This window comes from Notolepis coatsorum (assembly GCF_963971535.1).
Source record: "Notolepis coatsorum genome assembly, chromosome: 5".
NCBI classification, from domain to species: Eukaryota; Metazoa; Chordata; class Actinopteri; order Aulopiformes; family Paralepididae; genus Notolepis; species Notolepis coatsorum.
Window position 1 is genome coordinate 96,274,596 of NC_140169.1, and position 21,443 is coordinate 96,296,038.

Consider the following 21,443-nt stretch of genomic DNA (forward strand, 5'->3'; position numbering starts at 1 on the left):
GATTATTCACCGTACGTATAAATACGGCGCAGGTGGATACAGCAGCACTTAGCCTAAAGTCAAGTTACCCTCAAACGAGTTAACCCAACAAGTTGAAGCCTTCATCACGAGTCAACGACCAAGTGAAGTGAGCAACTTTGCGTCTAAATAGAGCACTTATAACCGCGTGCGAATAGGATAGTAAAAGTGTCAGAGCTTAGTCAAGTTCGACCTAGTTAAATGTGAAGTACCGTGCACAGGAGAATCTACACCGGTGAATGCAGAGCCTTTTCCGGCTGGATTATTGCTTTGGTACTGTGGCTGCTGGAGCAGAGAACCGTCTACCCCGCTGCTGTGTGGGATTTACCCGTGAGGAGCATCACTCGAGCCCGTCTCTAGGAGAGGCTGGCTGGCTTTCACCTATGCTGTCGCGCATACTTGGATTATAGCTGCTGCTTTCGTCTGCCGATCAAGGGAGTAATGTACCGCCTCCCGTAGCTGGAGCTTATTGATTCCCCGTTGATCCAGACTTTTGCATTCGAACATTCCTCCCCCCTGCTGGCTTACAACCGGAGGGAACCCCCTTAGTATCTCCAGCTGACCTACTAGTGTACCATATATAATTCTTATGCTACGGGTGGTATTAATTATCCCCTGCGTAATATGCTCATGGACTTACGCTCTTGACCTATTCATGCACATTCTTCGCCTTACAAGCGCAACTCTCAATCTTAATAAATAATGTAAGATAATCTTGGTGCTCTTCTAATAAATATTATTATAAACAGTACTTTCTTGTTAAGCCGTGTTATTGTGGGGGTGTTCATCACATATACCTGTGTACTGTATGGCCAGTAGTAATGTACATAACTCAGTAGTGGTTTAATGATACCATACTTATTCAATACAGTCAGGGAATTGTACCCCTCAGTTACAATTGGTCCTTCGAGCCGGATGGTAATTAGCGTAATATTAATATAATATTAATATTGACATGGCCAGCGGTGAACACTCCACAAACGGCTCTCCTAAGCTAGAACGCCCGACGCGCAGACGGCAGCCACCTTCTTACCTAGAGGACTACGCTGCCAGTCTACTACCTAGCTTTATACAGACGTTAAAGGCGGATAAAATAAGTAAAGCGGATAGCCAAAGTATGTCAAACCCTACCGACCAGGCGACCCTGCCAGTAGAGACCCTAGTGGGTTCTAACGTAAGTGACCAAGCTCACGGGGGGGACCCGGAGGGACATGACATGACTTTACCCCCCGACAACGCCAACGGGACAGTCCCCGGAGAGCTCCAGGATAAAGAAAGCGCTCCAGGGACGGAACCCGACCCACTACCAGAAGAGACGCACACCCAGGAGATGGACCTCCTCGGAGCGCGACAGGAGAACGGATCTCCAACGAGCACTACCAGAAGCCGATCACCTCCGCCGGTGTCTTCCCCCAGCGAAGCGGACAAGATGCTGGCGCAGGCATTCATCGCCACCATGGCAGCCTCCACCGAACGCGATCGACTTCAGGCGCAACAGACGAGCGAGCGCGAACAAGCTGCAGACCAACGAGAGCGCCTTCACGCGCAACTCCAAGCGCAAGCCCTCAGTGAACGCGAACATTCTGCAACCGAGCGAGAGCGCTTCCAGGCGCAACAAAGGAGTGAAGACGACCGCATAAGACTGGAGACCAGACGCCTTCAGACGGAAGAGAACATCGAAAGAAGCCGCGCCGATGCACAGTGCGCCGCCGCCAATGCACAGCGCGACGCCGCCCATGCCAGCGCCAATGCACAGTGCGACGCCGCCAATGCCCAGCGCGAAGCAGTGCGCGACGCCGCCCATGCCCAGCGCGAGGCAGAGCGCGACCGGCTGCAGGCGCAGATGATGGAAAAATGTATTGCCATGGCGACACCCCCTCTCTCCGCACGGAGCTCCCGGAGATCATCACGACAAGGGTCTAGGACACATTCCCCTACCCGACTAAGCGACCCGGGACCCCGCCAACAGGAGGATCCTGTCCACGTCTCCGAACCCCCTCCCCGGCCGGTCCATACGAGACCCAGCAACCGGGAAGAACCGGACCACGCCGAGAGACTGAACAGAAGACTCCAGGACCTAGCAGAGGAAGAGGAAGAGGAAGAGGAGGAATGTCAAGCCGACCAGCAGCAACGTACTCTGGACCAGGAGGCCCAGTACAGCCCCGACCAGCAGCAACGTACTCTGGACCAGGAGGCCAAGTACAGCCCAGACGTCAGCCCCGAGTCACTGCGCTACAAACCCCCGACTCAACTCACGGGTGAGTTTGACGCACCGTCAGCACCGAGGAACAGCACCTGGGTACCCGGCCCCTGGTACCCACCAGGTACCAGCCCACGACGACACGTACGGGGAGACTCGCCCAGGAGGCCTCTCCCCCAACGCTCACCGATGTGCCAGCCATCCATGGCATCGTACCTTGGCACACCGACGTTCCCGGATTTTACACGCGAGGACAGAGCACAGTACACGGAGCTACGGATGTGCTTAGAGACTATGATGTCCGACGTCCCCGATGAGACGTACAAATATGCTATCCTCCTCAAGCACCTGAAGGTGCCCAGAGCGCACAATATAGCGCTGGCATATTCCAACTCAAGTACCCCATACACCGCGGCTCTAGTAGCCCTCGACCAACGTTATGGACGCATATGGGACTACGTGATACAAGAGATAAGAGACATCGACCGTCTCCCCCCAGCCAGAGACAACAGAGCATTAGATGACCTCTCTATCAAGGTACAGTCCCTGGTAGGGATGCTGGGGTCCCAAAAGGAAAAAGGGATATACGAACTGTACGCTAACTCTAATGTAGAAAGGATATTAGAGAAGCTCCCTCCCACCCGACAAGAGCGTTTTCGGCGGCAGAGAGACCACCGTGACCCCAACGGCCCAGAGGCATCCCTCCTAGACTTATCTGATTTCCTCGCCAGGGAGGTCAGCAGCCTACGACTGGACACGGTCGTATGGAGTGGACCAAGCCCAAGACCAGGACCTCGGGGATCAAATGATAACCGCCGGTCGGTGACCGTTATGCACCAAGCCGAATCAGTACCGCAGCACAAGAACCACAACACCCCCTCGACGAAAGTGGAGTGGAAGATTGAATGCCAGTACTGTGAAGGGGAACATCGGCTGTATCAATGCGACACTTTCGGGAAGCTGACCACGGACGAGGTGAGTCAGTGGATCAAAGACCACCGCCGCTGCTTCCGCTGCGCACGCAGCCATATGGCAGCTGAGTGCCGCTTGAAGAAGAAGTGCAGCAGGTGCGGCGGTGCCCACTTGGAGGTCCTGCATGACATCAACAGGCGTCCGCCAGGACAACAAAGTGGGCCCGTCGCGGTAATGTACCAGGCCGAGGCGGTGGCACCAGTACCGAATATCCACCAGACCGCCCCCTGGTGTACCGACTGCTACAGCAGACACTGGGAGTCACGGTGCTACTCGGACGACCGCGAGTCGGCACCACTCCAGAAGATCCAAGGCAACCGACCAACAGGAGTGCTCCACATTGACCAGCATAGCGGGACCCCGCGAGTGCTCATCAAAGTGGTCGGAGTGCTCCTGAGCTACGAGGACAAGGTCCTGGACACTTACGCCGTCCTGGACGATGGGTCTGAAAAGACTCTCCTCCTCGCTTCCGCCGCAGCCCAGTTGGGCCTGCGGGGTGCCAAAGGTACCATGACAATACGCACCATCAGAAGAGACCAGAAGACCATAAAGGGTGAAAAGGTCTCCTTCAAGATAGCAGCGGTGGACCAGCCCGAGAAGCAGTATAGTATTACCAATGTCTTCACCAGCCACGACATAGGCCTATCACAGTACACCTACCCCATCCCACAGCTGATGGCGAAGTATGTGCACCTACGTCAACTACCTATACCGCTTATCGACGGCGCCACACCGACCCTGCTCATCGGCTCCGACCACGCGGACCTCATTCTCCCAATTGAGGCGGCCCACATCGGGCCCAAAGGATGCCCAGTCGCGGTTCAGACCCGACTGGGGTGGACGCTCCAGGGCCCCCTCTACGGACTTGACAGTCAACCCACGTCTACACGCTGCCTACACACAAAGGCGAGCGACACCGCCACTCCCTCGTACAGCCCGTTGAGAGGCTATTGACATTAAGCGAGAGGCCTGTGAGAGAACCGTGGGCACAAGAGGGAGTTCGGAACTCCACCCCCCTCAGCTGCGCTCCAGACGTAGCTGACCTCGAACCCAGCACCCCAAGCGACTCCTTGATGGGGCGGCCGGAACCGGCCCCTCCTCAGACGGGGTACAGAGCAAACAAGAGAAACAGACGGAGGAGGTGGAGGCGCAGCCAAGCACAGATCAAAGCAGTCTCAGGCCCGCTTCCTCCTAACCCCCCTACCATCCCTTCCAGCCCGTCAGAAGCGGGTCAAGGACGGGGACAACTTAAAAGTGGACACAGTCGTCGTGATCATAGACCAGTCACTACCCCGAGCTGCGTGGCCGGCCGGCCGCGTAAGCAAAGTGATCACTGGTGCCGACGGAAAGGTCAGAGCGGCAGAAGTGCTCGTCCAGGGGCGGACATACACCCGACCCGTGGCGAGGCTGATAGAGTTGCCAAGGCTCCCCGACTCGCTTAATGACGACCATGACCCACTGACTTTGTGAATTGCCCTACTCCTCACAACGGACATTGAGTAGTGGACAAGACGGTTAATCTGTCTCTGCTTATCTAATTAGGTGCGGACTAATTAGGAGGCGGCTGTTACAAAGGGTCAGATTAAACCGAATATATATATTTATTGCTTGAGATCCCATGTATAATATTTGTATATATCGTTTGATATCCCTTGTATATTCTTTGTACATATACACGGAATATCCCTTTAACTGGTACAGGACAGACCATAATATTCGTTCTCCTATTGGAAGCGATCCCCTAGGCGCCACGGCCATACCCCCAATGTCTAGTTCAAAGTCACCGCTAAGACATGCCTGAACATGCCCGGTTTTGCGCAGTAATACGAGACAGAAATAAGGCTGGTACTAGATTATTCACTGTACGTATAAATACGGCGCAGGTGGATACAGCAGCCTAAAGTCAAGTTACCCTCAAACGAGTTAACCCAACAAGTTGAAGCCTTCATCACGAGTCAACGACCAAGTGAAGTGAGCAACTTTGCGTCTAAATAGAGCACTTATAACCGCGTGCGAATAGGATAGTAAAAGTGTCAGAGCTTAGTGAAATAACGTCAAGTTCGACCTAGTTAAATGTGAAGTACCGTGCACAGGAGAATCTACACCGGTGAATGCAGAGCCTTTTCCGGCTGGATTATTGCTTTGGTACTGTGGCTGCTGGAGCAGAGAACCGTCTACCCCGCTGCTGTGTGGGATTTACCCGTGAGGAGCATCACTCGAGCCCGTCTCTAGGAGAGGCTGGCTGGCTTTCACCTATGCTGTCGCGCATACTTAGATTATAGGTGCTGCTTTCGTCTGCCGATCAAGGGAGTAATGTACCGCCTCCCGTAGCTGGAGCTTATTGATTCCCCGTTGATCCAGACTTTTGCATTCGAACATTCCTCCCCCCTGCTGGCTTACAACCGGAGGGAACCCCCTTAGTATCTCCAGCTGACCTACTAGTGTACCATATATAATTCTTATGCTACGGGTGGTATTAATTATCCCCTGCGTAATATGCTCATGGACTTACGCTCTTGACCTATTCATGCACATTCTTCGCCTTACAAGCGCAACTCTCAATCTTAATAAATAATGTAAGATAATCTTGGTGCTCTTCTAATAAATATTATTATAAACGGTACTTTCTTGTTAAGCCGTGTTATTGTGGGGGTGTTCATCACATATACCTGTGTACTGTATGGCCAGTAGTAATGTACATAACTCAGTAGTGGTTTAATGATACCATACTTATTCAATACAGTCAGGGAATTGTACCCCTCAGTTACAGATATAGTAGATAAAACACTGTAGTGATAGAGTAGGTAAAACACTGCAGTGATAGAGTAGGTAAACACTACAGTGATACAGTAGGTAAAACACTACAGTGATTCAGTAGGTAAAACACTGTAGTGATAGAGTAGATAAAACACTACAGTGATACAGTAGGTAAAACACTACAGTGATAGAGTAGGTAAAACACTGTGCAGTAGGTAGAACACTATATGAATCAAATTAGCATCTTCTACTGCTAATGTTTGTGAGCAAAGATGATAACCTGTAGTTTATTCTATATCATGACTATGATAACCTGTAGTATGTTCTACATCATGACTATGATAACATGTAACATGTTCTATCTATATCATGACTATAAGCTGTAACATGGTCTACATCATGACTATGATAACATGTAACATGTTCTATCTATATCATGACTATGATAACATGTAACATGTTCTATATCATGACTATGATAACCTGTAACATGTTCTACGTCATGACTATGATAACCTGTAACATGTTCTACATCATGACTATGATAACATGTAACATGTTCTATACCATGACTATAACATGTAACATGTTCTACATCATGTAGCATGTTCTACATCATGGCTATAATAACATGTAACATGTTCTACGTCATGACTATGATAACATGTAACATGTTCTATATCATGACTATGATAACATGTACCATGTTATATATCATGACTATGATAACATGTAACATGTTCTACAGCATGACTATGATAACATGTAACATGTTCTACATCATGATTATAAGCTGTAACATGTTCTACATCATGACTATAACATGTAACATGTTCCACATCATGTAACACGTTCTACATCATGACTATGATAACCTGTAACATGTTCTACATCATGACTATGATAACATGTAACATGTTCTACATCATGTAGCATGTTCTATATACCTGTATCTGCTGTAGCATGTTCTTTAGCTGCACCAGGAACTCCTTGGCATCCTTGGCTTTGTCTGAAACCCCGTTCAGAGCCTGGGAGAGCTGCACCTGTAGAACAGACACAATAACATAATATCAACATCTTTGTTCCAGTATATAGATGTATAGACTAGGTGCAACATTATAACAGAGATGTGTATGAAACCAGATGGATATTAAGACATACATGTAAAAACAAGATGTATTTATCCACAATATCAGACAGACCCACCATAATATCAGACAGACCCACCACAATATCAGACAGACCCATCACAATATCAGACAGACCCACCACAATATCAGACAGACCACAATATCAGACCCACCACAATATCAGAGAGACCACCACAATATCAGACAGACCCACCACAATATCAGACAGACCCACCACAATATCAGACCCACCACCACAATATCAGACAGACCCACCACAATATCAGACAGACCCACCACAATATCAGACAGACCCATCACAATATCAGACAGACCACCACAATATCAGACAGACCACCACAATATCAGACAGACCCATCACAATATCAGACCACCACAATATCAGACAGACCCATCACAATATCAGACCCACCACAATATCAGACAGACCACAATATCAGACAGACCCACCACAATATCAGACAGACCACCACAATATCAGACAGACCACCACAATATCAGACAGACCCATCACAATATCAGACCACCACAATATCAGACAGACCCATCACAATATCAGACCCACCACAATATCAGACAGACCACAATATCAGACAGACCACCACAATATCAGACAGACCCATCACAATATCAGACCCACCACAATATCAGACAGACCACAATATCAGACAGACCACCACAATATCAGACAGACCACAATATCAGACAGACCCATCACAATATCAGACAGACCACCACAATATCAGACAGACCACCACAATATCAGACAGACCACCACAATATCAGACAGACCCATCACAATATCAGACCCACCACAATATCAGACAGACCACCACAATATCAGACAGACCACCACAATATCAGACAGACCCATCACAATATCAGACCCACCACAATATCAGACAGACCCACCACAATATCAGACAGACCACCACAATATCAGACAGACCACCACAATATCAGACAGACCACCACAATATCAGACAGACCACCACAATATCAGACAGACCCAGGACTTCCGGTTAAGCTGCAATATGTAGCGCACGCAATTGGTTATAGCTCCGCTCCCGTTATCGTTAATTTCGTTTAAAAACCTTATTTGGACAATACCAAAAGAGACTAGACCACATCGTATGTATTGATAAGACCTTCTACTAACTATATCAAAAGACAACATGGTTAGGGGTGGGGAAAAGACGGGAAAGAAACAAGATACGGCAAAGCCAACGGCGCAGATTGAAACTCGGTCAAAGACAATGACAGGCGACGCTGTGGCAGATCCGTTGGTGAGCCCCGGCGCGGGGAATATAGAGGAGAATACACAGGGACCAAGGACAACTGGCCCCGAGATGGAGACAACAGATGACAACATAGCAGGAACATCAGAAAAAAGTACCGTGAAGGAAAAAGCAGGCGATTTTGAGAAGATAATAGCACAATCATCCATCGGATCCCTCACTGCTCCAACAACATCAACTGACACAAGCAGTTCAGTCGCACAGCCCGACTTCAACTCTCTGACTACCCTGATAAAAGAACAGATGATCGCTTTCAAAGCACACGTAGAAGAACAGTTGGTCGCACACGCTGAACACATCGATACTAAATTCGAAGAGGTTATGAGAGCAGTCACTTTGCTGTCCGTGCGAATCACGACAGTGGAGATTTCGGTGACAGAAAACACAAAAGCAGTCAAGGCGAACGAAGGTATCATGACAGCGATGGGAGAAGAGATGGAAAAAGTTAAAGATGAATACCGGAGGGAAATAAAATTGCTTAAAAACGAAGTGATGGAGAGGCAACTAGAAACCCATCGTTACCACAGGCGGAATAACATCCGCATTGTGGGGCTTGATGAATCAGTGAACTGCGATGACATCAACTTTCCAAACGTGTTATCAACGATTTTGAATAACTCCGATCCAAACAAAGTGCCAGAAGTGGAACAAGTTTACAGAATTGGTTCCCAGGGGCAAAATATCAACGGGCCGAGAGTCATCGTTGTCACTCTACGGAAAACTACAACAAGGGATGAAATCATCAAATATGCTCGCAACCAACGTGGGATGCTGAAGTATGGTGATAAACCAATATTTATCTACGAAGATTTGAGCAGAGAGGCCATCATCCGACGTCAACCATACAAAGTTGTGATGCAAAAGCTGTACACAGCCGGCCACAAGCCAAGGCTAGCATATCCGGCGCTGTTATCATTCTTGGACAATAACGGCCACAGGTCAGGTCCATTTACACCCTTTTATGCTGAGGATTTCCTGATTCAAAATGCAGCAAATAACCCAAAGCATGACGGAAATGCCGGAACCAGTTAAGCCTCTCCCTAAATATATACCAGTGTAGGAATGACTTTATTGTGTTCATCAATGAGGTCATTCCACCAGTGTTGGAATAACATTGCTGTGTTCATCAAGTAGCAAACGATATGCAAGTCGTCTATAACAATGTTTACTGTGTATAATACGATTCATAATACATTATAATTTCAGTCTCTGGTCTCTGAGGGGTCATATAATTATCAATACAAAAAGATCTATCTGGAATATTCTGGGTTTATCGCTCAAATGCCCTGGGTCTCTTAGATCATTCTGGAATGTAAAATAGTCTAGGCACTAGTATATTCTACAACCTTCTAGAATATAAGGCACCATGACAACGAAGTAAAGTAGTCTAGGCACTAGTATATTCTGCAACCTTCTAGAATATAAGGCACCATGACAACGAAGCATACAACTCTAACAATAACATTCGGTGTGCATACACATAGCATATATAAATTAAATGAAGTGCAATCAGCCCTTAATAATACTTTAAAATTATCCACACATAAACGTATGGGCACAGCAAGGTTATTCTAACAATTTAAGTAATCACTCCATTAAAGGCACATTGAAGCGCTAAAAGGCGCTGCTTTTCTATCTTATCTAATCAGTTAAATCGGTTCTAGTGGCTTCTCCACGTTGATAATTATTTATCTCTTATTCCTTATCTATATCTTTCCATTGATTTTTATTTTATTAAATTTTTTCTTCTCATCACCCTATATTTTTTAAACATAATTTAACTTACATTGTTCTTTTCCAATGTTCTTCACATTAAGGTGTCAATATTACTATATATTTTTTAAATATATTGTAACTTACATTATTCTTTTCCAATGTTCTTCACATTAAGTGTCAATACTGATCTACAATCTTTTCCTTTTTTTTTCCCTCACACGTTGGTGGAGGGTTCAAAGGAATATGTCGATAAAGGTTTATTCTCTTTTTATTTTATTTTTTATTTTTATCTTTAGGTTAATTATCACAATACTTCATTACAGTAAGGGAAGGTGCAAGACCAAAAGCGACATTCTATTGCAATAGAATGGAAATGTTAGATCCTATGGCAATGAGCATAGGAAAATTAGGATTACAATGCTCAGGTTGGGCAATCCGGTGGACCATGGGAGAAAGTCAATCGCGGAGGATGTGTTCTTGGAACACAGGCATGTTCGACTTTCTGGGAGAGGGGAAAATAGGGGATTTTTATTTGTATATATATATGTTTTTAAGCTCAGCTCTCAACGGGACCTCATTAATTGGATGTGCATCTATTGTGGCTTCATACTCCAGAAACATTACCAAAAACTACACGAAAACATGCATAGACTATGGCTAGTTTGAATATAATGGTATGGAACACCGGTGGGATAAACAAACAACACAAGCGCAAAAGCGTGCTTACACTGATGAAAAAAGAACATGTGGACGTGGCACTATTAAGCGAAACGCACATTTTAGAGGGAGACATAAATACGTTAGCGGATAACATATACCATAATATTGGTCACTCTTCTTTTGCTACGAGAACTAGAGGGGTAGCCATAGTCGTCAGACGCAAATTAAATATCGAATTGAAAGGGGTATGGTCGGATGCTGAGGGGCGCATAACTATAGCTAGGATTATACACAATAACAGGAAAATTGCATTGGCAGCGGTATATGCCCCGAATTTGTACGAAGTGGGTTTCTTCACTTCACTAACAGGAGAAATGTTAAACCATCCCGAGTACTCATACATAATAGGTGCGGATTTTAATGCCATTTGGAACCCAAGGATGGACAAAACTTACCTTTCCTTCTCCAGCGAACAAAAGAATTCATCTAAAGCATTAAAAGATTGGTCGAAATCAACAGGAGTAACTGATTTATGGCGTTCACTTAACCCCATGACCCGCAAGTACTCCTGTCGTTCGGCGAGACACAACACACTATCCAGAATTGATTACGTCTTTGCATCCCCGAGAATATTTGATAAATACGAAGTGGAAATGACACCCAATGCGCTATCAGATCACTGCTACTTAATCCTGAAAGCAACATTTGGTACATTATCTACCCGGGCCCCAAGATGGCGTTTTAATTCGATGCTGCTTAACAACAAGGAATTCATTACACAAATTAGAGAAGCTCTCACAGTATTCCTACAAGTTAATACTAACTCGGTGCAAGATCCCAGAATATTATGGATGTCGGTAAAGAGTATGATCAAGGATTTCTCGGATAGATTTACCTCCATATTGCGCAAAAATCAAAACACAAAACTGTCTGAAAAGGAAACGCTTTACTCAACGCTTTTTAATTCTTTAAAATACAACAACTCTACTAGACTAGATAACCAAGTTAACATTCTAAAGACCGAGATCAAAGCAATGTACAGACAAAAATCGGAATTGCAAATACGCAGCACTAGACAACAGCAGTACTTCCAAGGTTCTAAACCTAGTCACCTATTAGCCATGCGACTAAGAATTAATGCAAAATTTGCAGATATAACTGCCATTAGGAAACAACAAGCTCTAGTAACAGAACCCAAAATAATAAACGATACATTCAAAGAATTCTACTCCGATTTATATAACTCAGAAACGACCTTTGATCAGGACAAATTAGACACATATCTTAATCAAATTACTCTCCCTAAACTTACAGATGAAGACGCTAAACAGTTAGAAGTACCGATCACATTAGAAGAACTCAAGAAGGCCATATCCGGAATGAAAAACGGCAAAGCTCCGGGAATTGACGGTATCCCATCAGAAATGTACATTTCTTGCTGGGACATATTTGGACCCTTATTACTAAATATGATCTTATACTCAGTCAAAGAGGGAAGCTTCATCGAACACCAAAATACCGCACTCATTTCAGTTCTTCACAAAAAAGACAAAGACCCCACTGAATGCGGTAGTTACCGTCCTTTAAGCCTCCTCGGAACCGATGTCAAACTGTACTCTAAGATATTAGCCATCAGATTGCAAAAGCATATGACGTCTTTAGTTCATACGGACCAAACAGGCTTCATAAAAGGTCGCCTGATCAATGATAACATAAGGCGAATACTGCACGTACTAGATACAGACAAAGAGGACATCACACCTAAGGCGATACTATCCCTGGATGCTATGAAAGCATTTGACAGGTTGGAATGGTCGTTTCTATGGGCAGTATTGGAAAGGATGGGGTTAGGAAAAGGTTTCATTGATATGATTAAAGTACTATACAAGGACCCATCGGCCATGATTACAACAGGCACAATCATCTCCAAAATCTTTCCGGTATCACGCTCTGCCAGACAGGGTTGCCCTCTTAGTCCCGGACTATTCAATTTATCATTAGAGCCTTTAGCACAATATATAAGACAATCCCAATCCATAGAACCAATCGTAATCAAGGGCACACAACAAAAAATTAGTTTATATGCGGACGACGTAATATTGTTCATGCAAAACCCCAACACCACATTGCCTCATCTGCTCAAGTTGATTGAGAACTTTGGTGATCTATCGGGATTTAAGATAAATTGGCCGAAGTCGGCTTTCCTTCCACTTAACACCCCTGCAAAAAAAGGTATAACCCTCCCAGGTGCGATACCGATGGTAAAACATTTCAGATGCTTGGGAGTGGAAATATTCCCCACCATAAGACAAACGGTGAAGCACAATTACACAAAAATACAGAACAAAATCAAGGACGACCTGGACAGGTGGGCAAAACTTAAAAACTCAGTACAGGCAAGGGTATCAATAGTTAAGATGGATGTATTACCAAGAATCAATTTCTTCAGCTCAATGCTTCCGTTACCTCCTCCAGAGGGCTACTGGAAAAGATTACAAACCTCCACATACAAATTTATTTGGAATAACAAACCGCCTCGCATAAAAAGATCCACCGCACAGAGAAGTAAAGCAGACGGTGGCATGGCAGTCCCAGATTTTTTACAATATTTTAATGCCTTCACATTAAGACCATTGAAGAAGATATGGTTTGACCCCGAGGCTTTGGTATCTTGGAGAGAATTAGAAGAAAACATAGTAGCCCCACAGAGATTGAAAGACATAGCATACACTAAACTTTCAATCAAGCATTGTGAGCGAGAATTTGGCCCAATAATAACCCATGCAATCAGGACATGGCGGGAAACTCAAAGGAAATTTCCTAACAATCAAGTATGGCATAATCACACTCCCATATTCAATAACAATGCTCTCTTAATGGGAAAACGACCTATAAGATTCCCTGTATGGGAAGAAAGAGGCATACACTCATTAGGGGATATTTTTAATAACAAGGGCCTCTGTAGTTATGTCGAAATACGCATAAAGTTTAACCTCACCGAGTCCACATGGCTTTTTTACATACAGTTAAAACTTTGTATGAGATCTCACGGTGTTCCATTACACATACCAATTGAACACCACAGATACCACAAATTTTTCTATGACAGAAATACATTGGGAGGTTTTGTATCAGGTTTTTATTCACAATTACTAACGTCCTCGTACGAAACCCTTCAACTAGACAATGTCTGGAGGAGGGATATACCAGACCTGGAAAATGACTTTGATTGGCAAGGAGCCTGGGCAAATGTCCGACTTACATCAAGGAACCCGGATCATCAACAAATCAATCTGAACTATATTCACAGGACATACTTGACTCCTATAAGGCTGTGCAAAATGGGGCTTATACAAAACTCCAAATGCTCCCAATGTACAAATGGGGACGAAGGAACATTTATGCACATGTATTGGGACTGCCCACCAGTTAAGGCATTCTGGGAAGATGTGTCCCAACAATTATCAATACTCGTATTTTGGAATATACCTGTACACCCCGCGGTATTGCTATTGAATGATGTTTTTGAGTTTGCAGTGAACCCACAACTAAAAAGATTGGTTTTATCGGGTATCACAGTAGCTAAAAAACTGATTGCATCACGTTGGTTTCAACCGGAAAAAATGTGCCGGAAAGTGTGGTTTCTTACATATCTTGATGTGATATATCAAGAAATATCAACAGCAAGAATTCTAGGGCTCAATGAATCCAAAATGTTAATGTGGTTAGAAGTGGTGGAGAGAATAAAAGCTAGCCTATAATGGTGATGTCTGGTTAGGAGTGAGGGATAATAGAGGTACTATCCAAGAGGGGGTCCGGGAGGGGGGGATTTGAGCTGGAGCATATGTGTGTAGGGTTTTAGAAAATAGGTATTCGGGGTATATTATATACTAACATTTATATAATTGTAACTTCGCTGGATATACACGGTATACGGTTAAAATGTTATTATTGACTATTTTTGTTTTATCCTGTTTCTGTACTTGCATATATTTTAACCACCTTTACTGAAAGTTTCATTATACATTGTGTGTTGAGTACTGACTTTTAATAAGTTTTGTTTTGCAATAATAAAAAAAATTAAAAAAAAAAAAAATATCAGACAGACCCATCACAATATCAGACCACCACAATATCAGACAGACCACCACAATATCAGACAGACCACAATATCAGACAGACCCATCACAATATCAGACAGACCCACCACAATATCAGACAGACCACCACAATATCAGACCACCACAATATCAGACAGACCACCACAATATCAGACAGACCACCACAATATCAGACAGACCCACCATAATATCAGACAGACCCATCACAATATCAGACAGACCCATCACAATATCAGACAGACCACCACAATATCAGACAGACCACCACAATATCAGACAGACCACCACAATATCAGACAGACCCACCACAATATCAGACAGACCCACCACAATATCAGACAGACCCACCACAATATCAGACAGACCACAATATCAGACAGACCCATCACAATATCAGACCCATCACAATATCAGACAGACCCATCACAATATCAGACAGACCACCACAATATCAGACAGACCACAATATCAGACAGACCCATCACAATATCAGACCCACCACAATATCAGACAGACCCACCATAATATCAGACAGACCCATCACAATATCAGACAGACCCATCACAATATCAGACCCACCACAATATCAGACAGACCCATCACAATATCAGACCCACCACAATATCAGACAGACCCACCACAATATCAGACAGACCCACCACAATATCAGACCCACCACAATATCAGACAGACCACCACAATATCAGACAGACCACCACAATATCAGACAGACCACCACAATATCAGACAGACCCACCACAATATCAGACAGACCACCACAATATCAGACAGACCCATCACAATATCAGACAGACCACCACAATATCAGACAGACCACCACAATATCAGACAGACCCATCACAATATCAGACAGACCACCACAATATCAGACAGACCACCACAATATCAGACAGACCACCACAATATCAGACAGACCACCACAATATCAGACAGACCCATCACAATATCAGACAGACCACCACAATATCAGACAGACCACAATATCAGACAGACCCATCACAATATCAGACCCACCACAATATCAGACAGACCCACCACAATATCAGACAGACCCATCACAATATCAGACAGACCACCACAATATCAGACAGACCCATCACAATATCAGACAGACCCACCACAATATCAGACAGACCACCACAATATCAGACCCACCACAATATCAGACAGACCCATCACAATATCAGACAGACCACCACAATATCAGACAGACCCACCACAATATCAGACAGACCCACCACAATATCAGACAGACCCATCACAATATCAGACAGACCCATCACAATATCAGACAGACCCACCACAATATCGGACAGACCACCACAATATCGGACAGACCCACCACAATATCCGACAGACCCATCACAATATCAGACAGACCCACCACAATATCAGACAGACCCACCACAATATCAGACAGACCCATCACAATATCAGACAGACCCACCACAATATCAGACAGACCACCACAATATCAGACAGACCCACCATAATATCAGACAGACCACCACAATATCAGACAGACCCACCACAATATCAGACAGACCCACCACAATATCAGACAGACCCATCACAATATCAGACAGACCCATCACAATATCAGACAGACCCACCACAATATCAGACAGACCCACCACAATATCAGACAGACCCACCACAATATCAGACAGACCCACCACAATATCAGACAGACCCACCATAATATCAGACAGACCCACCACAATATCAGACAGACCCACCACAATATCAGACAGACCCATCACAATATCAGACAGACCCACCATAATATCAGACAGACCCATCACAATATCAGACAGACCCACCAAAACATTAGACATTTTTATGATCGTGTATTCCCAGACATCTGTAGTAAATTGTCCCAATCAATATGTTTTTTTTCCACTTGATTCCGTGTCATTTAATACTGAGTCCCAATCCAATATTTGTATTTTCCATGATAATACAGCAGCACAGTGCACACTTCAAGTACAGTATATTACTGTTAGTAAAACTAGTTCAATGTAGGTAAGAACAGTTGAATAGCTTGACAGTTGAATAGCTTTGCATTAAGCAAAAAAGAAATTGCCTGCATTCAAGCTTTCCCTTACAAGTTTTAATTGATTCAAAAAAGGATTATCCAAAAAGGCCAGATATCGATCTCTCAGACAGGATAGTGACATCGCTAGTAAATGGATTTCCGGAAGACTGAATCAGAATGCATACCAGTCACCTTGCACGTGACATAATCCAGCTGTTACATAATCATGCAACCCAGCAGGCCGTTCCCCCTGGAAGATTAGATTAAGCCTAATCCTGGACCAAAGCCCCATCCCTGAGAACTCACTCTAGATGCTCGATTGTCAGAATTATCCCAGTCTAGGGATGTGCTTCATAATCTGAGACTTGATCATCTTGTCCTTCATGAAAAGGTTGGATGGCCTTCTCTGTTTGAAAGGCATAACTATTGGGAAGCATCCCCCTTACATCACAACACTGTTGGAATGGAATCTTGGAACCCATTCTACACATTCAGATAGGGATGGGAATCGAGAATCGGAATTGATTGGGAACCGGTTCCTAATTGTCCGATTCCTGGAATCGCATGCCTCCGTGACTATCGATTCCTCTTATCGATGCCATTATTTTATTTAAGTGTATAGTTAATTAATTTTTTACAGTTTTTGTATTTTTCTGACATGGGGGCTCAACAATAAATGATAAATGACAATCAGAAATGTCAAGTTGCATGTTGTTATTCTAACCAGCTTAGTTCTGTTGCATTTCCAATGTATTTATAAGGGAATCGATAAAGAATCGAATCGATAAGCAGAATCGATAATGGAATCGTATCGATAAAATCTAATCAATTCCCATCCCTACATTCAGATGACTGGCTGGTTCTTACGGTTCCTCAAGCTAGGAAAAACTGCTTTTTCCTTTGATGCAGCCAACACCTGGAATGCCCTCCAACTGACTCTGAAGTTGGAGGTTCCTCCTTCTTTTGCCGAATTTAAAAGTATGACCTCCGACCACTGTGTATGGACTTGTAACTGTCTTACCTCAGTTTTATTGTTTATTCTTATTTGTTGTGCCTATATGTATGAATCTGCTGATAAATGGGTCTTTGTTTTGTGAGCTCGTTGTCACTGTAAATGAGGGTAACCTCAGTGTCTCACAGGTCGATATAAAGGTTTGAAATTAAATTAAATTAAATCCCTACTGAACTTGAAAATACCACAACCACTGTCACCTCCTCCAACTCTATATCAGTGAGTGAGTGGTTCTCAACTGGGGGGCCGAGGCCCAAGAGAGGACCTTGGTAGGCTGCCAGGGGGTCCTTGAGAGGATAGGAGATTATATTAAATTACATTACAAACATTAACCAGCATCCAGGACAGAGGTTCTTCATATAACTCATTACAGTAAGGCCAGACTGTCAATGATATACCCTAATGTAAACAAAATATGTGATCGTTGTTAGGCAGACATGACTCATATGTTCTGGTCTTTTAACAGGCTGAATAACGTCTAGGCTCTTGTATTTCAAGGGTAGCGTATTGTATCTAAGTGGCTTTTTACAGGGCTCTCTGACACAGGGCCACAGGTGAAAGATGGTAAATACAATCCAGTGTATTGAAGAGAGCGCCAATATGTAACAAGAACAGATGTGATATTGTCATGACAAAGGCTCTCCTCAGTGTGCGTGAGGATGGCTGATTTAACCTGTGTGCACAGATTACTTCAATGTGCAACAGGTGCACAGCCACAACAATCAAACCAGACAAGAACCCTCCCTCTTAAAACAAGCCATTCAGAAAGGTTTAACCTAAGATATTTAGGGTTAACCTAAAAAAAGATTGCTATGCTATTGCTCTTGAATCATATTTGATCTGCAATCTAGTCTGAAAGTTGGATCTGAATTTTGTTCGATGGTACAGGCTCATACACCACTGCTAAATGTATGATAATTATCGTATCTGTACAATAAAAGCGGCTTCCTCGTTACAGGCACAGAAACAGCCCATTGAGAACAGAACTGAAACAGAGAGGTATAGAGGCTGCTGGAACACATCATCTGAGACACAAATGTCAAAGACATGTTTAAGGGACCTCTGCCTAGCCATAAACATTATGGTCGTGTTGAGGCATCTTCAAAAGATATTTTTTACATAATATGAAAGTACAGATTCATACCTTCAAAATAAGCCATCACTTGTTCGGATCGGGGATATAGTTTTCAGTCTATGTATTATGAATCATGCTATATCATGCTGATATCACAGTCCTGTTTCCTGAGAAAACACCCATTATCTGAATCAAAGTGATTAAGGCCATGTCCACACGAATCCAGATCTTTTGCAAAACGCACATTTTCTTCCACGTTTGGGCCTTTCATCCACACGTAAATGGTGTTTTCAGAAACATAAACAGAGATTTTCTAAAACGCATTTTAAAGTGAAGATTTTCCAAAATATCAGTTCAGTGGATCCGTGTAGCCACTGTAAACGCATAGTCTAAATAAACGATGATGTCACAGCTCACTACGCATGCTCAGACTGTTGTTCTATGGCAATAGGCGCCCGTAGCCTTGAAGCGCATGAAGGTAATAACAATGGACAGCACCTGGTGCTGAAATGGCAGACAGAAGTATACAGTTTCTTCCCCCTCGAATGTATATATTTTCTTTTATTGATCTCTGCCTGTTCCACTCGACGGTGCCGACCCCCTTTTGACATTATTATCATATAGGCATATTTTTATGAATGATGAAAATAATTTGTGATTTTAAAATCAACCGTTTTCAAGTATTAACATCACTACTATGTCACAAATGCATGTAGAATGTAAAACGTTAGGTTGGCAATAGTTTAGCAATAGGTTAAAAGTGTACTTATATCATTTTAAGTTTTCTATTTGCGATCGTCTATTCTGACCCGGAACCGGAAAAAAGGAAATGTTGAACCATGGGAATTGTAGAGGGAATAATTTTGCGGCCATTTTGTAGAGGAGATCGCTAGCTATCGTCCAGCGTTGAAATTTCTCCGATCTACACTTCCTGTCACATACTATGGTGGTTCAAAGTTCAGCGTTCTGAATGAATCATATCAATAATTATAATAATAATAATGCAGGACCTGTTCAGAGGTCTTTAATTGGCATGCAATTATCCTCAACGTTTAGCGATTAGTACACACGGTTAGCACACACACACACCGGAACACACACGCATGCATTGTCTCTTGTAGGATCGCCGATGCGATTAGTCTCTGCGATTAACCCATCCCGTCGCCCTTCCCCCCAAGGGCAGCCGGGAGCAGACAGGCGTCGGCGAGGGCCGCACCAGGGGACCAATCCAAGTGCTCCTGCCCGTCTTCGTCAAGGACGCCACAGCGTTAGCGATCTGTTGTTGTGCATGTTTTTCCATTGGGTTTATCTTATCGGGGGGAAACCCTTGCGAGCACGGGGAGAACATGCAAACTCCACACAGAAAGGCCTGGGAGATACCCCACCTCGGTACCTGGCATCATGGAAACCTGGTCCCCAAGCGGGAATCGAACCCTGGACCTTCTTGCTGTGAGGCGACAGTGTTAACCACTACACCACCGTTATTGTTATGATTCGGGATAATAAGCTACAAAAGGTAACGTTTTTGACAAATATTGAAACACAGTCAGTTTCTCCACACTATTGTTACCATGTAGCAAGAATTAGATCTGAAATTAGTTTCAAAATGGTTACACTGTGGGGGAAATAAAATAGTACAGTCGATTACAGTAAATATCAGTATCTGTTATTATGCACGCCTGGTGATACTATATCCAAATTGAACTCGGCCATTTGAAAGATACTATATGTATATATATATAAATGTGCGAATTGGCTATAATAAGGTAATGTATAAGCATATATTCTATATTCTATAATAATATTTCAAATTGCATTGGTCCGGATGGGAGAATTCAGTACTGTATATACAGAACCTTCAGTTTGATCATCTTCCCTTTATTAATTTCCTTAGATCTTTTGTACACATGATCTCAAGAGGGTACTGAATGAGCTCAGTGGCATTTTTTTAAGTTTGGTCATTATTATCATGGTTTTATTCACTGTCAAAGATGAAAAGAAAAATCATAATTCATATTTTCCTTTGTTTCATCACAATTTAAGCAAGCCTAGTAATAGACACAATATTTCTGACACTGAGAATACATTTATTGAGGTCCATAGATGTTCCTAGATACCAAGAATATGCAAATAGCCCTTGTAGAAGTGGAGCAATATTCCATTTACCTAGGTATACATTTTATGCAGATTTTCACCTGGGGTGGAACAGGTTTAAGCAGTACTGTATATTTGTATATCTTGTATCATAAATGTCTGGATGTAACAGTACTGTATATATCTACTCCAGTGCCATCTGACAGATTCGGCCATCAGACGTTGCTTGCGTGTAACGGAGATGTATCTGTTATTTAGTTAGGCCTACTGGACATTTTCGTTGACATAAGTAGACTTTTCGTTTTTGTTT

At 43.7% G+C, this 21,443-nt stretch overlaps 1 protein-coding gene across 1 annotated transcript in view; it reads right to left on the reverse strand.

The window, feature by feature from the left end:
• trim67 (tripartite motif containing 67) overlaps positions 1-21,443 on the reverse strand; it is a gene marked incomplete at both ends in the record, with an annotated part of 173,219 nt that overhangs the window by 64,523 nt on the left and 87,253 nt on the right. Inside the window, one exon of the mRNA XM_084314434.1 lies at positions 6,895-6,990. Coding sequence (XP_084170560.1) covers positions 6,895-6,990 — 96 coding nt within the window. The remainder of the gene's footprint in view (positions 1-6,894; positions 6,991-21,443) is intronic.